This window comes from Melanostigma gelatinosum, assembly GCF_949748355.1.
Source record: "Melanostigma gelatinosum genome assembly, chromosome: 9".
Classification (NCBI taxonomy): domain Eukaryota; kingdom Metazoa; phylum Chordata; class Actinopteri; order Perciformes; family Zoarcidae; genus Melanostigma; species Melanostigma gelatinosum.
In genome coordinates this window covers 13,245,496-13,273,276 of record NC_136642.1, presented here as the reverse complement: position 1 = coordinate 13,273,276, position 27,781 = coordinate 13,245,496, and the positions used below count along the sequence as shown (strand labels likewise).

The following is a 27,781-nucleotide window of genomic DNA, read 5'->3' as shown; positions in this document are numbered from 1 at the left end:
ATCTGTTGCAGTCAGGCTGACTCTCTGCAAAAGGTTTATCTGTCACAGAAAGTCCTTGAGCAGCAAGCCTGCAACCTTGTGTGATATAACAGCCTCTCATCCAGGTGTTCACAAAAAAAGAAAAAGAAAATGGCTTTCACAGCAAAACACACCAGCACAATTTTCTTCCTCAATGCTGTAGACACTGTAGTTCTAGTCGCAATGCAATTTATAACCAAGATACGATTTGTGTTGTTGGTAATTGTTGATTTTGTCCTTTTTTGCTTTTGTGCATGTACAACAAAATCTGCATTTATATGTATTCATAAAAAACAGCACTTATGTCACCTACATTTTAGAATCTGCCGAGTCACTCACGATGCATATGCAAATATTTTTCATCTCAGAAATCGTTTACAAGTTATCTATTTATTTTTGAACTATATATGTATTACTATGCCATGCGTACTACTGAAAAGCTGTGATTCAACAATAGGTCCAGCAGATGGCGGTATATTAGCATTCTCGACCCCAAGTTCTGTCATTTATCGTTCTGACTTCATTTTGTTTTTTTGATGACGGTTATCTGATCTTTTTGTTGACTCATCATGTTTAACATCTCATTCAGTTAGTAAAAACAGAAAAAAAAGTAATTCAACTTCTTATCCACAAGTCGACACAGGAATGTAATATGGAAATACATCTGCAATTTAAACGATGACTAAAAGACCAAGACTCACTTGCAAAGTGATGGGTTTGCGTGCCCTTGCTTTTGGGGTCTTCCTCAATACGTCACGGAAAAAGATGCTGTCAATGACACAGACCCCGCCCCTTTAAACTGACGCAGAGCTCTGTCCTGCATTTGAATTGGATTTGGCTGCAGTCAGTCACGCAGGGTGCCCGCCTCCATACAGCGGTGGAGAAGTTGATGCTCCTCAGAGCGGGGCTGGACGGTGCATGTGTGTGCATGTCCGACTGGAGAGAGCAGGCTGTCTGTGTGAGGCTGTAATTTGAGTACCTCTTCATTGGTTATCTCATTTGGGTTACAAACCGACTGTTACCAACATAGCTGTCTTCATCAACTGGAATTCACATCTGTAACTTTGTCAAGGTGAGTGCGTTTTTTGTCCTGCCCTCTTCTTCATCATGTCAGTTAAATAATTCAAGTGCTTTTGAAAGTGCATTGCAGTTCCTGTTTTCTTGCTCTTTGAGGCAGCATGTAAAACTGAACATTAAACCGCAGTCAAATTTCCGAGTGCTCACTTGTAAAGCTTCACAGTGAAATAAGCCAAATGTAAACTACATGTGCCTTAAACATGGGTTTAACTCTCTTGATCTTTTGCAATATTCCTGTTATGACCATAACCTGTGATTCATACAATAAACACTAAAAGATCATTTTAGTCTCCATGGTAACTCTGAGCTCCCTTCCTCTTTTTCGAGACAAGTGACGACAAGTTGTGGATAATTTACTGTTTCCATATGAATCAACACAGCGCAAGCTGTACAACTCAATCCCAAGCCAAAAGTATGAATAACGTGCCTGCATGTATGAGTGGCTGAATGCTGAGTGGATGTAGGTGTGTGTGATAGTGAGGGCAGATAGGATCCATTTTCAGATGTAATCGGAGCATATCATACTTATTACAGTGTTTTGAGCAAAAACAGGAATATGGAGGATTTCCAGTGACTTTTGTTACTCTGCAGATGCAGGCATAAGAGAATATGTACACAGTTATAAGCACACTCACATACTATTGCAATTCTGTGTAAATCCACCATAATAACAGTGATTGACATGCTGAAGGTGTTTGTGCCAAAACATTCCACTCATGTGAGTCAAAGCTGTTTTGTTTGTTACTGTGGCTCACTTGCCAACGAGTTGTAATTTATGGACTTACACAAGGTTATCTCAGCTCTTCTGGGTGTTGTGTCAACAATGAAACAGATTCAAATTCAGCATGTGGACAACTTTTCTTTCTACACTAGTGTTCACCCAGCTCTGAGGCTTGTTTGTTGGCCCCCAGAGGTTTTTCATTCCAAACACCCAAATCAGGGATTGCAGTCAGACACAGGGAGACTGTGAGGGAGAGGAATTAATAGAATTTGTGGAATGCAGCAGCAGGAAAGAAATAAAAAACTATTTGTCTGTGCAAGACATTTATCTAAAATAGCAATGGGGCATGGCATTGCATGAGTAATGGTAATTTCAGCTGTACCCCGGTGTCGAGCTCAATCTTTGAATAAATGTGCACAACCAAACTATGCAATCACCTAAACACAGTATTTCCAGTTGTACGGTAACCAGTGTAAAATTGCTCCGCTAAACAGCAAGTGAATAATGCAGGAAGTGGATAAATAGCATCTCATGCATGTGGCAGGTGTTGCCTCTTTTTGCGTGGGCAGGCGGCCTCCATAAATAATTCATGTGGTTTCACGTGTTAACAGGTAGATGTGCTTTTAGCCAACAGAGAAACTAATATCAGACTGTCTTGATATTACGTCATTCTGTCTGATTGTTTTGCAGTCAAAGTGACTTTGACTATCTCATTATATGTTTTTTAATGGCAGGTCGTCTTCAGCCTCCTTCAGGCATCAGAGTGGCTTAAGGCAGCTGGAAGGCTGCTTTCAGAACTCTGTAAAAGGCTGCCAGATATTAGCATGAAATTTTAATGAGGGGCAGCACTCACTTTAAAAAAAATAGCACACGCCCAAAGCCGTCCATACAGCCTTGGTCATTCTCCTGGTTTGCAGGGCTGAAATGTAAAAAAATGTTCACCATCGTACAGGATATGGAACTGAGTCTGAACTGAGTCTGAAAACAATATTGACAACTCATTTTTACATTCAGACAAATGCTTTTCAGTGAGTCAGTCTGGGCTTTTAAATGTCATTCAAATTATTACCTACATCTCCTGAACTAATACCTAAAGAGACTGTGATGTCTGTCTGATCCACTATTGTAAGGATTTTGATAAAAAACGATATGATATGTCCCTTTTCAAAATTCTGTTTGTTCCCGATAGCACCATATCGGCATTGTCAGATTGTGACCAGTGGTCCCTCAATTCAAATGCTGCCAACAACTATTTTGTTTCAGTCTGCACAGGATCAGCTAAATGTCACCACTGTTTGTTTTCACAACAGTCGGCTAGCAGTGTCATATTTCATTGAGGGAGACCAACAGTTACATCCAAACAGATTCAAAAACAGAACTCTCGTTAGAGTCAGAGTTTCCAGAGACTGTGCATATTTCATGCAGTATGTAATATGGTCCTCGGCTCTGCTTCTCTGGGGGTCTTCTCACATTTTCAGCGGTGCTAGAGGCTTGGCTGATCAGGATGGCAATGTCTGTCCGTCAGTTGGTGCACCGCTTTGATCCAGATATCTCAATAGCTTTTGGGTGGATTGCCATGAAATCAACGTCACCTGTACTTTGTGTTTAGTGCTAATTAGTAAATGTTAGCATGCTGACAGGCTAAACTAAGATGGTGAACCCAGTAAATATAACCTGCCACACAACAGCATATTAGTATTGTCACTGTGAGCATGTTAGCATGCTCATTAAAAGCAGCATTTAGCTCAAAGCAGCGCTGTGCCTCAGTACACAGAGCTGCTAGCATGGCTGAAGACTGTTAAGTCTTGTTGGTATGGTGACAGCGTTCATGATTTCATTACGTCTGCATTATTAAAAAGAAAAACACATTCTAAAACATTAAGATGACAATTGTATTTAATCTTTTATTATTAAGATGGTTCAGTCATTCAAATCAGAAATAAATGTTGTCGTTTGTTGTCAGGATCATATAGTGAAATTGTCCCTGTGGGATGATACGTTTTTCTTACTTTACAGTAAATTATGTCAATAAAACTCTACACAGACCAGACTTCAAAGATCTGTGGTTGACATGTGATCACACCATACTTACTAAAGCACATGCTGCAAATATCGTCCCCAAAAATACAACTGCAGTCAAACCACAAAAACACAAACTTGTCAGCCACAGTTTGAGTCAGTTTCTGGTGCTGTAGTATCTTCTCTGATACTATAACAGACAGGGAGTCATACTGTGAGCTCATCCATACTCCAGCACAGGCATGAAGTAAATCTCTCAAGACGCGGTAACTCTTCTCAGACAGTTTATCTCTGTCTGTCCATAAATGGAAGGTAATTGAAAGCGATGCCATGTCTAAATATATACTGTATACACTCAAAGGACTTTGAGATTTATTGGGCAGTGCAGATGTTCTTTCCAGTGTTTGTAATACCTTCTTTTTAGGCCTATTTTTTCTCCATTGTTATGAGACTGGATCCGCATGCAAACAATAACAATGACCACCTCAATGGCATCATCCTCTATTCTGGGATATATCAGAATAGAGGTGCAGATGCTGCTTTTGCATCCTAACCAGAGCAGTGGTTGAATGGTAAGCACTGTAATCTTTAATTTGGGAAAACAACAGCTGGATTATGCTGTCACGCAAGTTGCTGCATATGACGAGAGCCAGCAAGCGACAGGAGAATTTTACTCATTCATGTTTTTTCCCCACTCTTTTGTCAGTGAGTGTTGAGCTGAACTGTGACTATACTCTGCGTCCTAATGAGGTGGTGTTGAGTTATGAGTCTGTCAGGCTCCCAAACACTGTGATTATAACAAAGGAGAGGACCTCTGTCAAACTCGGAGCAGTCAACAGAAAGAAATTGTAATTGAGAGAGGGGGGGGGAGCACGTTGAGGATGTGGTTGATTAACAGGATGCGTTTGTGAGAGTGTGTGGCAAAGCTTGTCGAATGTCAGAGTTTAGTAGAAATTAATGAAAAAAGGTCTTATGCTGCAGGAAGTTATCATGGAGGAACTTTATCTGCCTCTCTCGCATGATTTCAACCATAACTCTGCAAGCATTCTTTCTTCGGGGTGAACATGATGAGTAGAGAAGGCATCAAACTCCTTTTCCTCTTGCTAAAAATGTAAGATTGCAGATAGCAAAGACAGACGTGCACGCTTTAAGCTCAGCAGCGTGAGATTGGTTGTTGGAGTGGCTTCTTCTGGCCTTGGCAACCTTTCACCACGATGCCTTAACGCACACCAAACGCGCAGCGAATTATTCGTGGCGCGTTAAGCGTGTCATTAGATGTTAGATGCGAAGATTGATACCACTATCGAGCTTTTATTCTCTGAAGAAACCAAATAGGGGAATTTCCCCCATTACATCAGCTTGTTGCTGCGGTCATAGCATAGAAATATGGAATAATAAAATGCAGGTATATTTCAGCATTAAATCACATCACAAATTATTTCATTGAGGTCAAAGTAGTGCCAGTAGTGACGTTCTGACACCGCCATTTCCTTTTCTCCTTTTATATCAGCATTTCTCTTCCCCACCCAAGAAAGATAAATCACAGAGGCTAAGTGGCATCATCCCAGCAGGGTAATGCGCAGATGTAATAACATTACTGATATTAAAGTGGTACGTTTTAGACACAGCAAATGAGAGCCCGATGTGTGTCCTTTGGCGGGAAGCAGCAATCAGAAAATGTTCTTAATGTCATGTGCTGTTTCCAAAGCAAACAGCACATGACACCTGTGCTGTTTACACACGACAGCTGTGCTCACGACAAACCAGCTTCTGATGAGTTCATCCTGCAGAGAAAGATTAAAGGCAAATCAAATTAGGCAAGTGCTTCGGTTCTGATTTGGGGTTATCCAGATGGAAGTATGGCCGCGTTAGAGGAGAGGTAGGCTACTCCCCCTCGCCAGAGTTTGCTTTGTCGCTAAAGAGCTTTGTATTGAGAGAAGTGATCTGTCAGAGAATGGCTGGTGGACTGTACAGATAAGGTGGTTACCACAACACCATGTTGGGTGTTTGTTGAATGCAGAGGCCATTTGTTTTGTTAAGTTTATGCTGATTGTTTCAGAGCTGAAAGGACCAGAGCGAAGCTTATGGTGTTTTTTTTTTTGCCGTATGGAGCAATTTTAAATCAATATTGATTGATCAATATACTCTATATATTAAGAAAGCTGCACCATTCAGCCAGACGTTTATTCTGGTGAGTCACATCCTAATGATGCCTGAAAGCCTGCTGGGCTTGTCAGGCCTTTGTTAGACTCTGGAGACAGTGGAAGGACACACGAACATATGCAACATGAACTGCAGAATGTAATAGAGGGCTTTCAGCTTCTGTCAATCTAGTTAGTGAAGCTTAAAAGGGCATCAAGCCGTCTAAAACTTCAACTGAAATCTATAGCTGACTAAGGATTTGTTGACAGTTGTCCGGAATGCCTTAAAGTTACATAACTAGGCATAAGAGTTTTGAAAGGCATACAATATCAGCATCTTGTGACTTGCTTTGCCAAGCACCTGCAGACATTTATAGTTGTTGATTTCTGGAAGATGAGTTTCACTCAATATATAACGTTAGCATCGCAACATGCACACAATTACAATGCTAACATGCTGAGCGGGTAAAAAACGAAAATATTTGTGGAGATCCTTTGAAAATGCTTCTCCTGAGAAGTTGAAACTTTTGGATGCAGTCTTTTTGCTGCAGTCGGGGGTTCAGATTCAGGTTTTCAAATAAGATGATGATGAAGCAGGACATCTTTGAGTCGAAACCTCCTGCTCGTTCCGCATCTGTCTGTGTCACGCTGGTTTGTCATGATTCCAGGTTCCACCCGCCCACCATTTACTTCAATATTCAAGCGATGTCTGTCACCTGTCCAGGTAACTCATTCAGCCTTTTGTATAAGAGACACTTTGAAGAGAACATCGGTGTGTATATCTGTTCTTTGAAACAAATATTACATTTATATTTAGATATAAAATATTATGATTTAAATGAGTGCTTATATATCAAACTACAAGTAGACTGAACTTCAGTTAGCTTGTCACTCAGAGAAACAGCTTTATCGTTAAATGCAGGGAGTCTGAGGAGATGTATAATGATGCCACAGCCTCTCATTTGTCTTTATTTTCTGTAATATTATCACGCCCAGAGAATGGGCGTTGATCATCTCTTTATATTATAGTCGTACTGTGACAAAAATGGGCATCTGCAGATATCACTGCACTGTCCACTAAAAACTTTTTATTCCAAAATACAGCATTATTATCAAAATACAGCAGTCAGCACTTTTTGTGTTGCATATTTGTAATGCTTTTATATTGTATTATCACCAGGCTTTGCATTTGATACCGCACATAATGTATTGTGTCTTTTTGTGTTCATACATGAAAGGGAGGCCATCTTGACGACAGCAGAGCTTTAACCCGTGGCTGGTGTTTATCTTTTGTCCTCTGTAGCGGTCAGTGTTCATGTGATCCCCTCTGTTTCTTTGACACACTCAGCACTCACTGCCTGTCAGCGTCCCCCTTTTCACCAAGCTGTGCTCTGAGGTATGACTGTTCTGCTCATTAGCATGAGCCACAACCACTGTATGTGTGACTTACAATGTCTTTATGTTAGACGCTGTTTTTGTCTCATATTCTCATATCTGTGTCTCTCAGTCTGTAAATGATGGCAACAACGGTTAAGTGAAGTAAAGAAAATCCATGCTAACAGTAACCCTAACCCCTACAGCTGTAATCTAATATAGTTGTATTGCAATCACTTACTGCATTTCTTCATTGCCATCAGAGAGTGTGTGCTCTTCATGGAGAAAGGGTAATTACTGGAGCGGTGGCATCTAATACTGCCGTAGCCTCGATTAAACCTGAGAAGTGGCGTTGTCATATCAGATGAAAGGGTGCCTTTAATGGTGAAGGTGTTACAGACCTGCGCATAGCAGGTGTGATCAGTGGAAAGTTGATGAATAAATCATAGGAGATGGAGTGGATGGAGTGGATGGAGTGGATGGATTACATTATCTCATAAATCATGTTTGTCTGTAGCTTAACTGTTCTGGTTTTGTTGAGCTGACAAAATACACGAGATGTGCTGTCCTGCGGTCGGGTCCTTTGTGTGTCCTGTGACTTTGATCCATTGTTGCGGCTGCATTTGGGGTGTTGAGCTCTGCCAGAGTAAACCGCGGCCTGTGGTCCACAGACAGAGCAGTGGTAGGACGGAGGTTTCACACGACTACGGTTTTGTCTGTCCAACACGAGAGACTGTGGCCATTATGCAGCACAAAGCTTGCTCGGGCAGGTAAATGTGATTAACCGTGCTGCTGCTTCATGGTTGTCAACACATGGAGTGTTTGATCATCTCATAGTTTTCAGTGTGAGAAAGAAAAGCGTGACAACAAAATCAAATCTTAACATGAGGTCCACTTTGAGGCACATTTCAAGTACATTTGGTGTAAGAATATGTATTTTTATTCGAATATGCGATAGGACTGGATGCTAATTTATTTTATTGTTTTGTATGTTTTTTGACTTCAGTGGAATTGTGACAATGTGAGGAATCACGATAATATGAACACATTGTGTCATCAACACAAAGAGAATTCTGTTGGATTTTGTAATTCCAGGAAAAACTGTAATTAGAAACAAAATCGAATTAAAATGTCATTTAATTAGTTTATTTAGATGCCTGATGATGCATTACAGTAGAAAATGTAATAGAAAATGTAATAGACAGTTACACTGTTGTTTTGACAAAACAAGCAATTTGCAGATGTCCCCACTGGGCTCTGGAAACGTGTGATGGGCACTGTTCACTTTGTTTTTATCATTTCATAGATTTAATGAAAATGGATTAATCGTTCATGAAATGAATCACTGGTTGCAGCCCTACACTGAACAGTAGTTTGATTGTTTTATGCAGAATGTTACATACATTTATCAGAGCATGATACTCCTTAATAGGACGGAATATATCCTTCATAATATCGTAATGTTTTAGTTCAGAATATTGCCGAATGAGTACTTGTAGATCTATTTAGCCCTAACCACAACTATGCAAATACTTAGAAACTCAGGGCAAAATATAATCATGGCGTTGCCTCTCACAGATCTCACAGATGGTCTTTTGATGAAGCGGTGATCTCAAACCTAATGGTCCACAAACTCAGTACCTCTGTGCATCCACAGTACAGATAAACTAATGACCTGCTGCTTGTTCCCTCATGTGCCAACGTGAGTTACATCTCACACCTGCTTGTTTATCAGCCTTCCTGTGACAAACCACTCACAGTGCATTAGCAGAATGTGGCTGTATATGTGCTGACATGGTGGACCATGAGCATAATGTTGATTAGTCTGTGTGAAGTGTGGCATATGACTGAGGGTTGCCATTTGCTAAAGAGGCCGATTTATTTTCACACTCTGTTAAAGTGATGATATTACATCTCACTGCATATTTACATGTGACGTCACTGTCCTGTGATTGAGATCAGTTACTGAGATACTGAACCATGTGATGCAATCTAAGAAAGAGCTGATATTGTTCTTTAGTTCAATGTAGAGGAGCTTTTATTTGGGTCTGATTACATCTTCCAACACTGCTGTACGCACATACTTCTAGTGGGTAGTTTAGATTCATATGATTCTTAAATGCTAACAATCCATAACTCTCTGTAAGGGTAAGACATGAATTATTCAAACCTGCGGTCTCTTCTTTTTGCACACCAATTTATATCCTCCAGTCTTGTCCGTCAATTTAATTAGCTTATGTTCAAAACTCTTCTGAGTAGCTTTTCTCATTACATCCCATAGTCTGCAACAACGTGACGTTAGAAAAACGAATCGCACTCAATAACCTAATGCATTTTTCAGTGAGACAGCACTAAAAGGCTTTTAAATGGCTCGCCTCTTAAAGCCATCTTTCTTTCCACCCTCTCTCCTCTTAACCCTGCTCTCAGGAGAGGAATGCTCCTGGTGCTCCAGCCTTAGCCTGCACTGGCCGGTCTGCAGAGATGGGTTCAGAGGAGCGCAGTTCAGCCATGTCGCAGAAGATATCCTCCGTGTCACGCAGCAACAGCAGCGCCTCATCCAAACTTGACAGCCGACAGGTAACGCACAACAGTGTTGGCACTGCAGGACTTGAGAAGTTTGAACAATTAACTGTTCCACATTCTTTTTTTCTGACTGTACAGATACTGCCTGTCCTCAGGGATCTCTGTGTCATGGGAGAATGACTTTTGCTAATAGACCCTGCGCTTTTCTGAGACGTTCTCACAGGACTCTATTTGGCTCTTTGTAAATACATTTCCTCCAAATGTGGACACATTTTGAGTCCTCTGAATTAGAAAAATTCCAATTTGCAACAATGCCCTCAAAGGTAAAGTTCCCTCTCACACACAAATTAGTGAAGATATTAGCACCAAGAACAAACAGTTGCCTTTGCTTTGTGTTTATCTGCAGGCAGCAGACTCGTACGTTTTTCATTACCAGCAACAGCTCTTCTGTTTGCAAATGAAAGTAATAAAGTTTCACTCCAGTCCTTCCCACAGGACACACAGAGACTAGTGGGCTATCACTTTAGAGTAGCAAAAAATACACGGACTGAAAAAGTGTTTTAATTCGTAAAGTACCTCTGGACAAATAAATAAATAAATGTTTTCTCAAAATGGCTGTTTCAAACCTCATGAGCTGGAGATGTGCTTCAATCTAATTTTCAGATCACTCGTAAAAATGAATCCAAGTTGTATTTGCAAGTTGTAATTGCTTTGAATCATTAAGCAAATGATTTGGGAATTTTAAACAAAAGATAAGATCACAAAATCCTGTTTCAACATTTTGGGGAATATGCCTATATATTCACTTTCTGGCAAAAAGTTAGGTGCAGAGATCTATAGCCCTCTCATCACTGTATGGTGAATATGAAGCTGGAGCCAGGAAATGATACTTAAGACTGGCGACAGGGAAACAACTCTAAAACCAGCTCCCCCACAGCTCAATAATGAATACATTATACATGGTTTATTTTAGGTTTTAGAACATCACGTTTTACCACGCTATGCTGGGTGCAGTAACCTCCTGGAACACATAACCTTAACCACAACTTGTCCTTTCTACAATGTGTTTTGCTTTGTTTTGTTTAAGCAAACAAGATATAACGTGTTACATAGTGAGCTTTAGATGTGATAAATTAACAGAGCCGGGCAAGCAGCTGTTCTCCAAGCTAACCATATCCGGCCCATATGTTCATATTTACAATGCAAACATGAGAGTGGTGTCGATATTCTCTTCCAAATCTCGACAAGAGAGTAAATTTCCCAATATGTTGAGCTGTGTATTTATATGCAGCAGGATGTACAACTTTGGATTCATGATTTACAATTTTTTTTTATGCTGAGAGCTACCCTTGTATCAAGACATGTCTTCTTGTCAGTTGTCTCTGAAAGTATCTCTGTTTCAGTGGGAGATGTGATGAGCGCTCAGGGAACGTGAAAAACCCACAAGCCACGCCCTCTACGTCCCCCCCAACCCCTTACAGAAATGAGGGTTAATTTTAGACGGCCTCACCTACAGCAGTCAGCCTCTCTGACTGATAGAGTTTGTCTCGCCCGAGCTGTTATACACTGGAACATTCAGAGACACACTGAGATAACAAACACAGAGTCACCTCAAACCGCTGCCAAGAACCCAAAGTCCCTCTGGGTAGCTGTGATGTGAACATCATTTGTGCTGGAGTTTTTGTCCCTCTTGAATACCTTAAGATGAGATATCATCCTAAAGTACTGCTTTTCAACATGAATTTATTTTATTACCTGTAATTGTAAACAAATGTATTCAGTTTACAACTATATAAAACAGAGAAAAGCAGCACAGCATCATGTTTGGATAGCTGGAACTAGGGACTGTTTTGCATTTGTGCTCCATAAATGAATCAAGAAATTAGGCATTTCACTTCCTGAAAAATTGGCAGACTCACAAGAGACAGATTTTTTTTTTTTTAATATTCATGGGTTCATCCTGTTGACCTCATGGTTAAGACGCTAACCAATGACCCAAATGTTCCTGGCTAGATTCCAGTGGGGGACCTTTGTTGTATATAAAAAAAGACTCGGTCTCAACCTCTTTTCTGTCTCTTTCTACACTGTCAAATTGTCGATAAAGACAAAAATGACAACAACAAAAGGTCAAGATTGAAGCAGCAGAGGATGTTCTGATTCCCCCCCCCCCCCCCCCCCCCTGCCGCCCCTAATATGGGTCAAGCTCCAAAAACACTGCATCCTTGATTTCCCTCAGTGCAACTCAATAGTGTATTTCATTTGACCCTCCCTCGTTTCATGATGGTGCCACATTTGTTCTATGAAAGTTGGTCACCGGGCGCACTGAAAAAGCCTTTAGAGCATGCATGATAGAGACTTTCTTTAGCTGAGCTGGTTGGCTGCTGCTCTTTTTCATGATTGTAAACGGGGGAAGTATCTTTAAGCCTGTGTGAGTCACGTGATACTGCAGTACCAGGTGTAGCCACTATGTCAACATTGCCCTATAGCCCAGCTCTGCTCCTGAGGGTTTGTCCTTCCCTGGTAAATGCCCATGTCTTTTCAGACGATACACCGCCCAATGTATTACACAGGGGTATAGTAGGGGTTATGTTTCCGACTTTAAGAGCCAAAACATCAACGCTTAGACAATATAAACTAAAAGCGATATCGACCACCAACAATGCAATCGTCTCTGTGTCCACAAAGATGTTGCAAAACCCTCTGTGCATTCTGTTTATGCTGCCTTCCTGGAATTATCATCGCTGAAGTACATAACAGAGCTGTCTGGATTAGTCTGTGACGAAATATCACCTTAATCTCTTTATTTGCAGGGAGATTTGGATAAAGTGTTCTAATATCAGCCAGGAAATGGTTATTGTGAAGAGTTGAGATGAGACAGGTAAGCTAATTTTCTAAATGGGACCATGAGGTGAAAGTAGTGTGTCAAGCTCCACACTGGTTACCAAATTTCTTTAGGGCTGAATTTTCCCTCAGCGATGAAACTCTCATCTCGCACGGCCTCCCACTGACTAACTGACACGACATCGAAGGAGAGACTGAAAATGTAAACAGCCACAAAGTGCGACATGCTTTTGAGACCTTGACTCTGTTATGTGGATGATTCATTAGTTTCAGGTAACCTCACCTTGTGTGCACAAGCTGCTAACATCTATCTATCATGTCAGAGCTCACAGAAACCATCTGTGCCCACAGGACAGCTGGGAAATAGTGGAGGGCCTGCGAGGAGGCTTCAGCAGTGTCCCGGAGCCCCAGAAACAGGAGGGCTTCATGCTGAAGAAGAGAAAGTGGCCCATGAAAGGCTGGCATAAGGTACAATCAATCAACTGCGAGGTTCTTCAATGACACACATTGACTCACACTTAATCTTCTCTCAGAGTGATAGACTTCATGACGTATTTCTAGACGTATTCAACAACTGAACTTCATTTCCATTTCCCAGTCGCAGAGGAGTCACATGTGACCAGGGTCAGTGACTGTCTAAAAGCTTTCACTGGGATGATACTACCTGGCTGCATTAGCTGATGGCCTGTTGGTTAATAGAGCTGTATACATTTAGTATTGACTCACAGTTAGAGCTTTTCAGGTCGTTGTGCTTTCAACAGATCACCAAGAATCACATTTACAAATAGAGGGGATGAGAAAGATTGCAACAGAGTGAGGAGAAGATGAATAAAGGCAGACAAGATGCAAGACAAGAGCCTGGGATGACAAACCTCTCACTGCAGAGACATTAATATCATGCATGAACAAGACAGGCATACTCTGTCACGATCACAGAGTCATAACAGTGACTTCAGATTTGCTGGCAGGGGTGTTGCATATCATCCCGGCTGCATCTCATTCACTCATTGTCCTCCTCTCTCCCTGCAGAGATACTTCTTCCTGGACAAGGGCATCTTGAAGTATGGCAAGTGCAGTGCTGATGTGAGTACAACAGCCTTCTGGCTGCATACTATGTGTTTGTCAGTTACAGAAGATTACAAAGGACACTTTGTATCTTGTTGTACTGCTTGCTGTCTTTGCAAAAATATCTTTATATATATATATCTGTGCCGTAGACACAAAAGGCCCTCTTTCCCTTACGATCTCATTGATGTGAATCACAAGGAGCCAATTTCACCTCATTAGATCAGCCATGCAGAGGCTCTGCTCGGCCAGTGCTGCCAGAGCCAATTAAAGGATGATAAGGACAATAGTGTGTTTGAAAACTAAACTGCATCCCGTTGCTTTTGTTTTAACTCCAGTCCAAAACGTTCATAATTTGTGTGTGTTGACTTTGCCTTGCAGATTGAGAAAAGGAAACTGCATGGCTGCATTGACGTTGGTCTCTCTGTCATGGCCATTAAGAAGAAAGCCAAGTGCATCGATTTTGATGCTGAGGAAAACATCTATCACCTGAAGGTAAACCGCAAGGCTAATGAATGTAAATTAATACATATTCACTGGAAGTAATGTTGAACATCAGATTATTCCTTTTTGACTCCTGGAACAGGTGCTAACATTGAAAAGGCTTTAAAATGACCTCATGTGACTGAGGGAGAATTATAGTACCCATGTGTGTTTTTCCACCTTCACGCCTCCTTCACTTTACTTGCCCTTGTGTTGATTTCTGATTATGGTAACTGCTCTGCAGCTTAAGTCACAGGAGCTGTTTGATGAATGGGTTTCCAAGCTGCGTCACCATCGGCTCTATCGGCAAAATGAGATTGCTATGTACCCTACCGAGAAGTCCTTCTACTATCCCCACTACCCCTCCCCCAACTCCCCGAGCATGGCGGAGAGTGCCTCTATCAGAAAGGTATACCTGTGCACTACACAACACATAAATGCTCATAAATGTCATTATTTCATCTACAATATTTAGTGAAGTCGAAGTCCTCCTATTGAAGAATTGTATGAATTAAGCAAATTGTTATTGGACTGACCTTTGGCTCTGTTTGCTCGTGCAGTGCATGTCTATACGAAGGCAGTCTACGGTGCATTCTGCAGCAGACTTCCCTTTAAGCTGCAACAGCCAGGCCAAAGTAGCTGCCTGGCTCCAGTCATCTGACGACATGGACAAGTGCTCCAAAGGTGAGACAGTAGAGCTGTCCCTCGTGATTTGTGGAGTTTCTCAACACTCACTGGTATTCTGATGTACTTCTTAATCTGTGACTCCCCTCTCCTCTGTTGGTTTCTTAGCAAGATGTCGATAAACTGTAAATATCTGATTTGGCTGAGAGCTAAGAACTATTGGTAATATTTGGGTTAGATCTGGGATTTCCATCCACTTATTCAGTGTGCATGAAGGTTTGTGCTCTATTCAGAGCCTCCTAGTTACAGTTCAGTTGCCATTGAGAGTAAGAGAGGCAGGTGATCGAAGCTTGGTGAGTCAAGTTTTTGTCATTTGTCAAATGCTTCATTTAATACCAATAAATCTGTGTGCCTGCTGTCTTATTTGCAAGTAAGATAGGACTGGCATTATGTTGTTGATTAAACAGTTTGTCTCGGTTTTAGTTCATTAGTATTCTGATGATCTTCAGTTATTAAGTACAAAGTTGTGATTTTCTAATGTAGAAATCTTGGAAAATGTACACAAAGCAATCCACACACAGGGGTTAGGATTGCCACTTATTCAGTTGTTTACCACTCCTCATTAAAATGTATTAATCAGATACATGTATCTGTTTAAGCCGCTTCCTCTTCTGAACTCTTAAGTGAACTTTGTAAAGTGAGTGACTTGTGTTGTTGCTTGGTCACCTGTCCTTTGTCCCGACGAACAACAAAGTCTTGTTTTCACTGACTTCACGGATAGGAGGTTAGGGTATTTGTACAGTCCGTACAGGGAGCGGTTGGTGGGTCTGTCCTTATTGGCCACACATGCAAGTGTTTCTGCACTGCTCCTTTTCTTCTGATCCATTTTCTCTTTTGTCTACTCTCTCCACACTTCTTGACCATCTTATCTTGGTGTGGATCTTTGTCCTACACTCAACAGACTTGTCAGTCTGTGAGGCCGACCTGCTGGAACTCAGCCACCTGCTTCAGAGTATGGAGGTCCTGCACCGAACCTATTCTGCTCCATCTATCCAAGCACTGCAGGTCAGCACATTATTCCTGATTCATTTCACTTTAACATGCAGAGCAGGGTTGCTCATCGTAATTGCAATTTAAGATTAAGTCTGAGAAACTGTCTAGTAAATTATCCTCATCACATCCAAAATACTAGATGACTAAGCATCTTGTGTAAAGTATCTTGTCTTGTTTCATCTTATCATTTCTCTCCACCAATATTTGTTGATGCCCCCAAGTCATTCACGCCTAAATATAGAACAAAATGAAACCTTACTGCCCGCAATGAAACCATTTCATATAAAAAAAAGCCTCTTAAAAGACAATATTCCTCTTTGTCTCGACGATAAATATCTTATCCTTTTGTTCTCTAGACATCTACATTTGAAAGCCACAAGAAGGAAAAGAGACGACCTAGGAAATGGCGCACTAAAAACTACAACAAAGATGTCAAAACAACTCTGCAGGTAGACATCACGACAGTAAAGTGTGATCATATGTCATCCTGTTTTGTACGACTCACTCCAAGTTCTACTCCTCCTGTTCTAGGTACCGAGCTGCATCTCCTCTGGCTCTATGCGCCTCCATGCCTCTAACCCCAACCTCTCCACCGCTGCACTCGCCAATGACAAGGCCGACACTGAATCCCTGGATTCCACTTTTGACGTGGCCAAGCTGCAGGAGGACTTCTGCCGCATTGCCACTAACTGTGAGTCAAATATTATGAGCTTTTCGTTTTCCGTCATTTTCATTTTCCGTCATTGAAATATATATTCATCATGGCATCACAATTCCCACTTTTTCTGTAAAATGGTTTTAACGTTTGCCCCAGGGAACAGCTGTGGATTCAGCCGTTTACCACATCTATGCACATTCAGGAGTATGAAGCTAAGGATTTGTGATGGGCTGAATCTAACACAGCGATGCTTTAATATTGCCAGCGTTATTCACTCATGTGGCTTCCCAAGCACCTGTTGTGAAGTGCCTGGTGAAAATGAATGTCTTCCAGCAAAGATTGCACCTTAATGAGCGATCGGAGATCGTCAAAATTCCCCATTTTATTAGAAGCCTGGTGGGATAGACTTGTTTCTGGATGTATTGTGATTGGATCTGCATTGCTCTGAAATGAATGCAAATTGGTCTCCAGTTAAAGCTCCCCTGTTTGTCTCTTGTTGCTGCAGTGCATGCGACCATGAAGACAGCCCTGAGTTCCCTAACATCTGAGAGAGAGAGACTAAAACAATGTGTTGACCACGAAGCAATTCCCCCAACCTCACCGCAGGTTGTCGGTTTGAAGAACGCACTGTCAACGGTACGTGAAATAACACACACAGACACAGAAAGGGCATCAGTCAGTATAAATAAGTTCAGTATTCCACTTTCTTTTAGACTGTTACACTCCTCTCAGAAGCCGTGTCCTCCCACACCAATTGTCAGGCATGACACATTGTCGAGCCTCTTAGAGGGATTACTAGCTGCTGGTGTGACGTCTGCCCACCTAAACATGACCATGTTCAACAGTCATATTTCCTGTGGCTGCTGCCTCCCACCCAGAGGCCTTTTCTATTTTCTGTTTTTACGGTTACACAGTCATCGTCATGCTGACTTCTTGAGCCACATTAGAACTTCTGTGCTCCCTACGCCAACACATTTCTTTGACTTTAAATACCGTGCTGGGTGTTAGCTTCTACCTACTCCACCTCACATGGTCAGTCGTAGGTGAGTATCCTAGTTTAGTGATAACACATACATGACTCTGGGGTAAATGGCATGTTTTAAAGCCTGCTTTTGTAAAAACAAAAACAAAAACGATGAACAGCGTTAGTCAGGATTTCATCAGTATTCAGTGTCCAAGGCATTATTTATTGTGTGTGTGTGCTATAAACAATGTTTCCACTGGTTATTTTCTCAGGCTTTAGCCCAGAACTCTGAGCTGAGAGAGCGACTGTGCAAGATTCATGCCGAGTCCCACATCGTAGAGCCCACACTTATACATCTCACTGCCTCTGTGCAGGTGGGTGCGGGAATGCAGTGACTCTACTCTCCCCCCCCCCCCACCACCAGGATGATTATTATTATCTCTGTCTTTATTTGCATCCCACGCCGTCTTGACTTTGCCACAGAATGAATGAGCTGTCCCTTCCTTCTCATCCAGATTCAACAAATGTTGCCCTCCTCCGCACCCCCTCACTCGACTCACTTTCTTTTATGATGACAGTGACTATAAAAAAGTGAACATCATTTTCTTCACCACAAACTTTAAGGGAACACAACTGCCTCAAATAATTGGAATTTCCATTATTTGGGTGAAAGAAAGTGCTTCCTCTCAGTCCTGTGGTTGTGTCTCTCTATCACATGGCCTACCTGTCACATTATTGTCTCCTAAAGGACGCTCTTTGCACTCTTAATCTGATTTGCTGACCAGAGAGTGTGAGCTGATCTACTTAATCATGTCCCTAGAAATTTGTATGTACACACAGTGCAAAACTAATATGCCTCCTCTGAGATTATCTCCAGGCTAATGAATCAGCTTCAGCAATAACAAAGGATGCAGGGGCGTGCTCACTTCCATGTGTGGTTTTGTGGAACGGGCTTCTTTTTCGTAATTGGCAATGGTTACATGTTTAAACTTTATTTCAGAAGAATTATTAAATGCTATGAGTTCATTTTGAATGCGCATCTTGTTTTGTGTCAACATCTTGTCAGACAGCAGAGCGGGTATGCACACTTGTTGCACACTTGCACTTCTGGCTGGCTCCCTATAATTAATACAGCAATATATTGTGATACAGTCTCTAGAAATAGGTTTAATTGATACAATATATTCTTAATATATTGTGAAATTGATCCCTTCTTCAAACAATTTTTTACTCTGAAGTGTTCCGATTTGTAGAATGAATTATTTGGCCAATTTATGTCTGTTTAACACTCAAACGATGGCACATGTTGCTGTGTACAAAGAAAGAGACTCTATGTGCATTGTTGCACAATGTTTCAATTCAATTTTCTATATTTTATTTTTTTCTATATTTTATTTTAATATAAGCTTCTTGGAAACTAAATAGCATTTCATAACACAATCAATAAATATAGTGTACCCTTGGACTGAATTGGACTCTAAAATAATGTTTTACATGTGACTGTCTTTCAATATATTTATATGTGACTATCTTTCAAGATATTGCATGATTTGTGTGTTCTGATACTCTCACTATCCACACATTGTGTGATGGTATTGTATTCTAAATTACCCTGTGATCGCCGCCCCTTCTGGCTGTGATGATGTTGCCCTTTTCTTGTTCTTAATTATAGCTGTGAACACTGTGTCTCCTAGAAACAGGACTCTGTCGATGAATCCCGTCCCCTCGTACACCAAGTATCCAATGAGAGCAGAGCTTCAATCACAGAGTCTTTGTCTGAGTTCTTCGATGCACAAGAAGTTTTACTATCTGCTAGTTCGTCTGAAAATGAGGTGAGTGTGAGAGCTAAACTGTTACCGTTAGCAGTTAAGACATCTGCCAGTGGCATAAACTGACATTTATGGCTGCATAATGGATTTAATATTGTCATTGTAAATGTAATGTCATGTAATTTGTCTCGTTTGCTGCAACTATTGTTGGATGAGAAAAATGGAGAAAATGAAATTTCCACCAGAGGTTCTTGATTTATTATCAAACTTCATTTCATCCATTCTGTCTGCAAAATGTTTGAAACCTGAAAGCACATTGGGACAATTCAGTGCTGCTCTATTGGAAAGAGAGTTAAAGTTTTCATGACCTGTGTCATAAAACCAGTTAGCCCTCGCTTCAGCCTCCTTTTCCTCCAGTGTTCAAGCAGCATGCCAGATCAGAGCACAGCTGGAGCAAAAGTAATGTGAAAATGGAAGTTAATTGCTTTAATCTAAAAATAAAGCAAGTTGAGGTACAAACCAGTCACCAGGTCCCAAGGGACCTTTCATCTCTAACGCAGTAGACTTTCTGCTGATGTGACAGGATGTTAAAAGAGACCTGCAGTAGACTTTCTGCTGATGTGACAGGATGTTAAAAGAGACCTGCCCAGTCCCTTTCCGCAGGTGGTATTAAAAATGTTTCTATCAGCGACGGTTTTGATCTTGTTTTAGGTATCAGACGATGACTCATACATTAGTGACATCAGTGACAACATTTCCATGGACAACTTCAGCAACGAGACAGAAAGTGAGAGACCAAACTCAGGTAAACTATGGGACATACACTGTGGACTAGATTTAATACAATACTGGCCTCAGTGCAATTGTATGGGTTCAGATGTCATTCTGTACAATTACTTAATTTCCATATTTGCTGGTTGCATTGACCACACCAAGAGCTGCCGGTGTCTTGACCTCTTACACCATCTGTTCCCAGACTCTGTCCTTTATCAGCGTAGATCCTGCCTGCCCTCGCCTAGCCCCAACAACAGCACCATCAGCCTGTGGAACATCCTCAGGAACAACATCGGCAAAGACCTGTCCAAAGTGGCGATGCCTGTACAACTTAATGAGCCGCTCAACACCCTGCAGAGACTGTGTGAGGAGCTGGAGTACAGCGAGCTGCTAGACAGGGCTGCTAACACACTGGACCCTTTTGAACGTATGGTGAGATTGCAAATTCACTGTTTGCTGTTTGAGTCTGTTTAGTTTGGATCAGATGTTCACTTTTAGCACATCAATGGCTGCCTATGACAGAAGCAGTTGCCCTTGGTGAAGCTTAAGTTTTAAGATTTGTTTAAAAGAAACCTGTTTTTAAAGAATTCAAGTGTTCTTTTTTTTTCGCAGCTAGAATTGATGAAAAACGTATCAAATCCTGGACCAGAAGGAGACATTTTTTTGATTCTGCTTGTGCATGTGATGTTGAGAAACTGGTATTTTAGAGGTATCCATAAAGTAAAAGCACGAAGGCTCAACGGCAGCATGTACCGGTAACAGCTTCACTCCTTCTGTTTTAACCAGTCACAGTAAAAGCCCAACTTACATTCACTCAGCATTTCTCCAAGAGGCAACAAGTAGCTTACAATAGCATTTGGCAACAAAAACAATCATTCAATGGTCATCAGCCCTCTCGGCCCTACTGATCCAAGTGATGAGTAAAACTTTAATTCATAGCAACACACTTTTGTCTTTCTCAAGGTTGTTTGACATCACCATTCAACAAAAACTGCCCAAACTGACATTAATGGCAACATTATGATTCAGTTTCTGTTGACATCAGATGGCAATTTGAGCAAAGGCTCAAAGTGTTTGCTCATGGCAGCTCACTGGCTTGGCCATCCACATAAAATCCTCTGGAGTACCAGGGACATCATGTGCAAGAGACCGGCAGGAAGAGTCGGCCTCTTCCAGTGTTTCACTTTTGCTCACATTTGCATTGACTTACTTTTGAGTGATGGAGTTCGTTGGTTGAATATTGTTTTGTGTGGAAGGTGTAGAGAAGATACAGCCTGTGAAGTCGCCACGTTATGAAGGAAGAAAATTACATATACAGTATATAAATGTGAAATGAATAGCATATGAAGTTGGTGTCAGCTCTAAACTTTGGCCTCCCATTATGATGTGGCAGTAATTATCAGTGCTCTCTTGGCTGAGTGCAACTAATGGAAGACTATCCAGACATTTACTCTGCTCATTACAGTAAAAATGAATGGACTAATAATGTGGGACTTTAAAATGATGATCTATCTCAGCCAGTTCGATGATCTGTTCTTTTTTTTATCCTTTTCAGGTACATTTTGCTTTTTGCTCCACCTCAGTTGAGGAAACTCATTATTCCATAACAGACAAGATAAATAAAGCACAACTAACTGTTTTGGTGTCTCTTTGTCCAGGTATACATCGCTACTTTCATTGTATCAGGCTATGCATCCAGCTACTACAGAACTGGGGGAAAGCCTTTCAACCCCCTCCTGGGGGAGACATACGAATGTGACAGGCCAGATAAAGGCTTACGATTTGTTGCGGAGCAGGTATTCATGAATCCCAATTTCTGTGCTATCGGCAATCACAGTACAATGATAATAATAATGCACTGAAAGCATGCTTTTTGTTCCCCTTTACATTGCCAGGTCAGCCATCACCCACCGATCTCAGCTTGCCACGCAGAGTCTAAAAACTTCATCTTCCGGCAAGGTAGTGGAATATAGAAATAAATCTGAATCATTGTCAATGTCTGTAAAGATTGCAGCAGTTGCTTGTCATCCAAGATGAACGTTATTGTGAACAATTGTTTGGTTTTCTTATCGGTTTTGTAGATGTGAGGTGTAAGAACAAGTTCTGGGGGAAGTCAATGGAGATTGTTCCTGTTGGTACCACTCATGTAACTCTGCCAGGGTGAGTCTGCATCTATCATTTGCTCGAGGACTGGACAGACACACGGACTTGTACACAGCGACCATGTCAGTTAAGAAGCAATGTCTAGATCTGTCAAGTTAAAAGGAGGTTTTAATGGTTTTAATCCCCCCTTTTTAAGCTTTGGGGACCACTACGAGTGGAACAAAGTGACATCCTGCATCCACAACATCCTCAGTGGACAGCGCTGGATTGAGCACTATGGGGAGATCTCCATCAGAAACTCCAGCAGTGATATTTGTCAGTGCAAGATCACTTTTGTTAAGGTGAGGCCAGCATTAAAAAGGTTTAAAAATGCTTCATACAAAAGATACAAATTCTTATTTATTTTTATGCTCTTTAGCTACTCAAGACTTCAAATTATTTATTTTGTAAATGTGATACTCAAGGCTGGATTATGCTTCCCTGCAAGGTGTTGCAAGACAAGGCAAAATATAGTTATAAATATATAATATAAATAAAACAATAGTCGTCCATAATGTATTCCAGGTCTATCATACTGTTGTGCTTTCTTTCTTTTCTCTCTCTCTCTCTAATTTGCCATATACTTGTGTTTGTAGACATCCCTCTGTGAACCCCAGGGCTTTTGATCGTGATAACCTGCAAGCAGTAAAAAAGGCATTTTTCTATATACATGAATTACCCACAGGCAGAATACATGTGGTAGTCCCTTCATTAGTCCATAAACCTTCTACACAGATGGTGCTTTTCACCTGCATGCCACCAAGAACCCCTCGATGTTTTCCGTGTTTGATGTATGGAAGCCTTTACTGAGAGGAAAAGGTTAATTGCTTTAGCCTGTGCCCATTTGAAAGACCTCCTGAAGCTGTGCAGGGTAGAAAGTCCGGACATGTCAGAACTCATTATGCATCTTCATCTCCCAATAAACACACCAGCCCAGCACACACTGGGGCTTGTGATTGATTCACACAACAGTAACGCTTGCTGACTGCAAGAGGACATGATGGTGATCCCTGCATTGTCTAGTCATGCGTACTAAGAGCATAATACTATGTTCTTCTCCACCTGCCAATTCTTTTCCCATAGGCCAAATACTGGAATTCAAGTGTGAATGAGGTGGAGGGAGCCATCACAGATAGTAAAGGAAAGGTCGTCCACAGACTCTTTGGAAAGTGGCAGGAAGCAGTTTTCTGTGGAGACCCACCCTCGGCCACATGCATCTGGAGAGCAAGTATGACAAGTTTCTTTCATAGGAATGCACTGAACGCCTTTTTGCATTGCATATCTTCCTATGACAGCATCTGACGCAGTGGATGTTATTTATGTGCAATGTAGATGCAATGCCAGTAGACCTTGACCAGTACTACGGTTTCACCAAGTTTGCTATTGAACTGAACGAGCTGGACCCACCCCTGAAACTGCTGCTACCGCTCACAGACACCAGACTACGTGTGGACCAAAGGTACAAGAAAATAAGCAACTGTCTTTTCATGCACTTAGGTCGTGGTTATTGTTGCCGTTCAATATCCTGATTTCTTAAATGTCAGTAAACAGGAAGACGATTTCAAAGACATGGTTAAAACAGATTTCTGTCAGAGAATCAGTGTATGGTCTGGCATCAATATAGGAAGAAACAGCTCAATGTCAGTGAGTATCTGAGCACCTTTCATCATCTGACGTGGATCTCAAAAGAAATGCTCACCCAACCCTATGATCAAAATACATCCAAAAATAGCAAGTAGCTGCAGAGGCTTTTCAGATTCATCTAATTTTAGCTAACATTAAGGTTTGAAAGTCTGAAGTATGCACAAGCGCACAAGCGCATGTGTATACTTCATAGAAGAATCACTTTGCCACCAAAGTTTAAAAAAAACACTTCTAGTCCATCAATATTCTGAGTTATGTATTTTCCGGTTTATCCATAATTAGGCAACCTAACTGAAATAATGTAAAACCAAAGAACACAAGTATTAAATTTGAATATTTCAGATGAATGTTTTACCATCTATGCATAATGAACGTGTCTCGCTGGCAGACTGCTGGAGGAGGGCAACTTGGAGGCTGCAGAGGAGCAGAAGCAGCGGATTGAACAGCTGCAGAGAGAGAGAAGGAGAGTCCTGGAGGAGAACAACGTAACACCACAACCTAAGTTCTTCAGGTAACCGGAATATCAAGATGTATTGTTTTAACACTGAGAAAGGCATATGTGGGAATGTGAGTGTTCTTACAGTAATAGTGTTGCATGCAGCTTGTCACTGTAACAGCGGCCTGTGTCAGAATTTCAACACGCGTAACTATCTTCCACCGTATTCATCGCTGCCTTGCTTTTCTTTTGCCTCCACAGGAAGTCCAAGGATGATACCTGGGTGAGCAACAACACGTACTGGGAGCTGAGGAAGGACCCTGGCTTCACCCAATTAGATTGTCCTATGCTTTGGTGACCACTGAACTGCAGAGCGTGCATATTCCGACCTGCACAGCCTTTATTGTGATCCAGGCTGGGTTCTAGTGACGTCTGTATCCACAGTCTATACCTTCCACTTTCAGTGCTGGACTTCTTTGCTGCAGTTCATCAAAGTTATTGCCTTAATAGCAAGTGCTTATGTAAGTTGTGTAAAGATGTTTATGCAAACATATTATGAGAATGTTGATTCGTTTGCCAAATGGTTTTCACCTGATATGGTACACTGTACCACTTAAAGTGAGAAAAGGAAAACTACTTGGTATAAAGAATGACACATCTGTAACTGGTCTACACTCGCTTACAATGTATTGAGCAACTGGTCACTTTTTGTCTTGTCATGGACATTCTCTACCTCTGAGATAAACTAGCCTTGATATGCCATTGATTCAGTGTATACACATCCGATATTTATTCTGCACCTGCCTGATGCCTTACTTGTTGTACTCATTTAGTTTAATTTATTGTTGTTGCATCTCTGAGGTCTTTTTAAACAATGTATGTTTTTTAAGAACCAAACAAGAATTGTTCAAATGATCTTTAAATCCTTACTCGGCTTTTCTTTCCGTCTCAGAACAGTAAGTTCTGCTTTTTGCTATGAGCGTGTGAATGATTGTGCAACTATGAGCAGCAGTAGCAGCCATTTTTCACTCGATCCATTGCGCCATTGGCTACCTGGACCCTGGGCTTTGGGACCAAAAGTGTCCAAAACGATGCTCCATGAGCTCAAAATAAAATCTCTGATGCTTTCTTTTTGTGGAGTCATTTGTGACTGTCCAAAACTCTGAAAGCTATGAACCAGAGCGTCATCATAACTTCCACTTAAAGGTGCAAATGGCAAGATCTGGCCAGAATGTTAGTTGAAAAAAGTCAAAAAAATGAACTACGATTGTTAAAATGTTCCACTATATGTATTGTATTGCAGAGATATCTACTGAAATGATCTTGCTAGCCCTGGCCAGGCCTGTTTCACTTGTTCCTCGAGAGGTGACTCATTGTAGCATCCAGTCTGCCCTCCTTCCAGCATGAGTTGTTATCAACTAGCATTCAGCCGCACAAACCCCAGCACCGGGGGTCACAGCGGACTGGCACTGGGTTTAAGTTTTGTAATGGCTGCAGCAGAAAGTTGGCTTATGTGGCGGGGAGTCAGGGCAACTCCCCGGGATCAGACCACAGGCGCTGGGGTTTCGCTTTGGCTGACCGACTTCAGCACTTTGGTCAAATATTGCTTATTCTTGCCCTGGTGTTAGTTCATAGTTTTCTTCAAACTAATGGCTGTAAATACAGATTGTATGTACCCAGTAGAGGTGAAATGCTGCCCCCTATTTCTCTTACACATTGCACCTTTAACTGAGATGCTGACTTGTCAGGCTGACAACGCTGTCATAAATGGTGATTAAATGTGCCAACAGGAAGGAAAAAAAAGCAGAATCATCAGTTTTGATACTCACATGTCCACAAAGGAGGAAGTTCATTGTGTGCTTTCAGAGCAGCTCTATTATTATTCTGAGGGCCATCAAATTGTGAGCAACAGGAATACCCTATGAAAGTGAAGTTGTTACCTCTGTAGGGCATGAAAGGCATTTGGTTAAAAACATTTGCAAATGTCATGTTGCATGGGAGCATTACCATCTTGTAAGAGCTCATCCCAATATGTTGCTTGTTACACAATTACATGATCAAAGGTGAGTCTCCATAAAATACTAGATCCACCAGTGAGTTCACTTTATATGTGGGACAAGGGTGAAAGATAACTCGAAAATAAAAGGAGTATTTGCTCAGAGCTGCAGCTGTTAGGCTCCTCCCACCATGGTAATATGGTGGGTTGTGGGCTGTGTCACTTGACTAAATACCTTGTGCAGCTCACAATGTGCAGTTTTATATTGTGGCTGTGTGACACAGATGCTGGGTGAACTGATTATGCCTCAAGCCACAATTGATTAAATGCATTCATTCAATTCACAGCTTTGGGGCTTTAGCCACATTACATGATGTGCTTGACTTCTTGTCCATCTACATTTTTTCTACAGTGTAACTAGAATCAAAGGCTAAAAAAACAATAATGGAGCTCTGAAACAAGATAAGGTTATCAGATAAGACATGTCTCTGAATACATCAATAAATAACAATGAAGTAGTATGCTAAACCGTGTTACGTTGATGAACAAACACTGAAAGACTGAGCTAACACAGTGGCTCCTAGTGCCTAAAATGTGTATTCCATTCATCAGTACAAAGGTGTCAGAAAAAACACAATGCTGATGATTTTGCCATCCCCAGATCTTTGACAGTTATGGAGTTAAAAAAATGCAAAATACTAAGTATAAGTATACTGCTGACTGACCTGATCTAAATCAGAGAATATGTGTACACAATTCAAGATGTGAAGTGAAGCTGGTGAACAGTTTATTTATTTCCACTAGGTGGCAACAAATAGCCATCAATGGTGCAGAGACAGCACAAAGACCTCCGAAAACCGAGCGGTGTCCTAGATCACCCTGACCTGCACAAGATGCTGTCTTTCAACGATGCGGACCTGTGACAGCTGTCCAACATGATTGACACATCACATCATTTCTGTGGAGCAGACATTCACTGAGCATTTACACTTCAGCCAGGTATGTTCAATTGTGTCCTTTACGAAAAGAAAGGCTTTCAATTCATACAACGTGAAACACCAATGTGGAGAGGTTTGATACCCAAAACAGCTCATTGTGGTGGGGACAAGGAAAATAACAATACAGAGAAAAACATAATTATTATTCAGCTTGTTATCATAATGATACTACTACAAATAATAATCATATTTGTATTGTCATTATCATCATCATTATCATCATTATTATTATTATTATTATTATTATTATTATTATTATTATTATTATTATTATTATTATTATTATTATTATTATTATATTATTATTATTATTATTATTATTATTATTATTATTATTATTATTATTATTATTATTATTATATTATTATTGTTATTATTATTATTATTATTATTATTATTATTATTGTTATTATTATGTGTTTGCGTAGCCTCAGTAGCACGCCCACAGCTTCCTGTTGCGG

At 41.0% G+C, this 27,781-nt stretch overlaps 1 protein-coding gene across 5 annotated transcripts; it reads left to right on the top strand.

The window, feature by feature from the left end:
* Nucleotides 1–969: 969 nt before the first annotated feature.
* Nucleotides 970–25,372, top strand: osbpl3b (oxysterol binding protein-like 3b). Of its 5 annotated transcripts, XM_079274729.1 has the most exons (23): nt 970–1,090; nt 9,778–9,927; nt 13,066–13,182; nt 13,744–13,797; nt 14,161–14,274; nt 14,507–14,671; nt 14,823–14,946; nt 15,848–15,951; nt 16,296–16,388; nt 16,471–16,630; nt 17,103–17,233; nt 17,834–17,935; nt 19,256–19,393; nt 20,042–20,135; nt 20,307–20,536; nt 21,763–21,900; nt 22,000–22,063; nt 22,186–22,264; nt 22,404–22,548; nt 23,330–23,474; nt 23,579–23,705; nt 24,279–24,401; nt 24,588–25,372. In XM_079274729.1, exons 2-23 carry the CDS (start codon nt 9,832–9,834, stop codon nt 24,682–24,684), a joined length of 2,640 nt encoding a protein of 879 aa, XP_079130855.1. In that variant the 5' UTR covers nt 970–1,090; nt 9,778–9,831; the 3' UTR covers nt 24,685–25,372. The 5 variants fall into 5 exon arrangements, with proteins under 5 accessions (XP_079130855.1, XP_079130856.1, XP_079130852.1 ...); XM_079274730.1 differs by lacking the exon at nt 17,834–17,935; XM_079274726.1 differs by having other exon boundaries at nt 20,042–20,536.
* Nucleotides 25,373–27,781: the final 2,409 nt, after the last annotated feature.

Coding starts and splice junctions, on each gene's coding strand:
- osbpl3b (XM_079274726.1), top strand. CDS start 9,832: ATGGGTTCAGAGGAGCGCAGTTCAGCCATGTCGCAGAAGATATCCTCC. Junction 20,537..21,762: donor TGGACCCTTTTGAACGTATG/GTGAGATTGCAA, acceptor CTCTTTGTCCAG/GTATACATCGCTACTTTCAT. Junction 23,706..24,278: donor AGACTACGTGTGGACCAAAG/GTACAAGAAAAT, acceptor TCTCGCTGGCAG/ACTGCTGGAGGAGGGCAACT.